Genomic DNA, 2,422 nt, shown 5'->3' on the forward strand with positions numbered 1-2,422 from the left:
TGACTCCATGCAACACAGATGTGAAGCAGATGTGATTTAATTCTTTTGCCCTCTCTGCCTGTAGCAAGTAGCCCACATTTCAATAAAATAGAACAGATCTACATCCTTAGAACATCCTATAAACACCGAAAATATTTGACCTGAACTTTTTTCATTTGACCATTGACGGTAAAATGAAACCTTCCTAAAATGAAACTTTCCAGCACTTACGAGATCATGACTCCGGGCACCACCAGTTCGTCCACCAGCTGGCTGAGGTGGCTGCGCACCGCCTGCCTGTTCTTCAGCCGGACGTTCATGCTGACCGACTGCTGCTGCAGGGTCTGGATCTCGCTGCTGATGGAGGACAGGTCGCTCTGGAAGCCGCTCAGCATGCCCTCCATACGCTGACTCAGCCAACGGAAACAGACAGAAAACCGAGAAAACCAAGTTTTGTCTTTAAGCTTTTTGAGCAGTATTTATTTATAATCTGCTCTAGCTTTTCCAATGTTTTAGACACAAATATGTTGATAATATTAGTCCAAAATGATGTCAAATTGCATATGTTTTCTAGAGGGAGGAACCCTAAACCCCCCCGCCAAATACATGCACCTAAGTAGGGCTGAGCGATATAGAGAAAATCCAATATCACAATATTCTTGACCAAATACCTCGATGTCGATATTGCGACGATATTGTATGGTTGACTATTGGTGCTTTAACCAAAATGTTATTTACACAATGAGATTTTGCTAAATATTCTCCAGAAATGATTCAATGACTTAGTGGAGTAAAGGTAAATAATACAACAGCTAGAACAGTCCGGTAAGTTCAGAAAATTAAATCACTTTACGGTAATGCAGCCAGTAAAACCAGAAAAGACACTTAGCATATCACGATGTATCCAAAATCTATTAAGACTAAATATCTAGTCTCATATCGCGATATCGATACATGGCTATATTGCGCCAGCTCGGCACTTAAGTCTTCCGCAAACCTCGGGAAAACACTGCTCTCAGTTTAAAAAGAGGAATCGCGGCTGTTGGGTTCACATGGGAGAGAGAAGACAGAGCTCTGTGTTCCTAGCTTTTTTTTTTTCAAAGTGTTAGTTTTGTGTATAACACGTCTCACTGGCTGAAAATTCAGAGAAACTGTTTTTTAAATACAGCAGATAATGGCAAATAGTGTGAGGGGCAGAAGAAAAAAGTAGGGAGCACAGACAGAAAGAAAAAAGACAGAGAGATATGGCGACCGAAGGAAAACTGGAAGGTTACAGGTTTCTTATTTTATATTTCCAGTTATGGTTTGATGAAGCGGTGACATGGAAACGTCATTTAAAAGGTTCACTGGTTGGTACCTCCAGTATGGAGTCACAGGCGGTGATCTGGTTGTGCAGCAGAGCGATGTTCTGACTCTCCTTGATGTCTGACGGACAAACAGTCAGGAAAGCACAACAAGGCAAAAAAAATGAAAAGGACACAAAAAATCAAAATAACTTTAGAGCTCTTCATTGTAAAGGGGTTTAAACAATGTTTTCCATGGTTATTCAATGAAGCATAAACACTTAATAAACATACACCGGATGAATGGCTGGAAAGATAATAACAGCTTAAGGGCAGCAGGCAATTAAAGTCACAGTTATGAGAAAATTAGGAAAGTAAAAAGGCACTTTCACTGACTCTGAAAAACACCAAAAGAAAGACGCCATTGACTTGTAAGTCAAGTTGTTTTTTGTCAACACTATTATGTATTTTTCTGACATTTTTTGACACTTTTTCAATGTTGTGGTAACTTTTTTTAAATGTTTTTTCCAAAGCTATTTGACATTTCCAATGTTGATATTTTCAGCTTATTTCGAAGGCCCAGTTTTTCTGATGAAAAACTTGAAAATGGATCAAGTTTGACCCGAGGACAACACGAGGGTTACGACGTTTCCCAATTTCAGGATTTTTCATCTTCTGTCAAGTTGTTTGGAGAAATGAATAAAATGGGTCTCTTAAACAAACTTTTATCAAAACAGGCCTTCACCGAGATAACAGATGGTTTGTTTTTTTTAGACGAATGGCTTTAAAGCTTTAGCGCGTAACTTTTCGATACTAACGACGTCCGTTATATTCGAGCGGTTGTTAAACGAGTTGCTACGAAGCTAATTAAGAGTCTCAGCTCCAGATTTCTCAGTGTGGATCGTGGCGCGCGGTGACTTTCCTTCACAGGAACTCAAGCAAAGATAACGACCTCTTCTGAAGAGTCTGTCGCGTCATTTTAATACGCCGTGTCCTCCTTGGCTACTAGCGACTGTGTGGAGCAGGGGTGGGGGTGATGCGCGATCACAGAAGGCTTGTATCATGTGGACACGCCGACATTTTTGTTGTCATCACAGAAACTGTAGCTTTCAGCAAAAAAACTAAAACCTGCAGATTAACAATAACGTCTGACACACACA

General features: G+C 40.3%; 1 protein-coding gene and 1 long non-coding RNA gene across 4 annotated transcripts in view; one reads left to right on the forward strand and one right to left on the reverse strand.

Annotated features, from left to right (window-relative positions):
* Nucleotides 1–2,422, reverse strand: part of vps52 (VPS52 subunit of GARP complex) — a 29,870-nt gene that overhangs the window by 20,716 nt on the left and 6,732 nt on the right. For all 3 annotated transcript variants that reach the window (XM_032519834.1, XM_032519833.1, XM_032519832.1), the window contains exons 5-6: nucleotides 1,337–1,404; nucleotides 211–386 (exon numbers count right to left, since the gene is read on the reverse strand). In XM_032519834.1, coding sequence (XP_032375725.1) covers nucleotides 211–386; nucleotides 1,337–1,404 — 244 coding nt within the window. The remainder of the gene's footprint in view (nucleotides 1–210; nucleotides 387–1,336; nucleotides 1,405–2,422) is intronic.
* Nucleotides 1–2,422, forward strand: part of LOC116691952 (uncharacterized) — a 20,713-nt gene that overhangs the window by 162 nt on the left and 18,129 nt on the right. The gene's annotated exons all lie outside the window — the stretch shown is intronic.

The sequence above is a fragment of the Etheostoma spectabile genome, chromosome 7 (assembly GCF_008692095.1).
Source record: "Etheostoma spectabile isolate EspeVRDwgs_2016 chromosome 7, UIUC_Espe_1.0, whole genome shotgun sequence".
Classification (NCBI taxonomy): domain Eukaryota; kingdom Metazoa; phylum Chordata; class Actinopteri; order Perciformes; family Percidae; genus Etheostoma; species Etheostoma spectabile.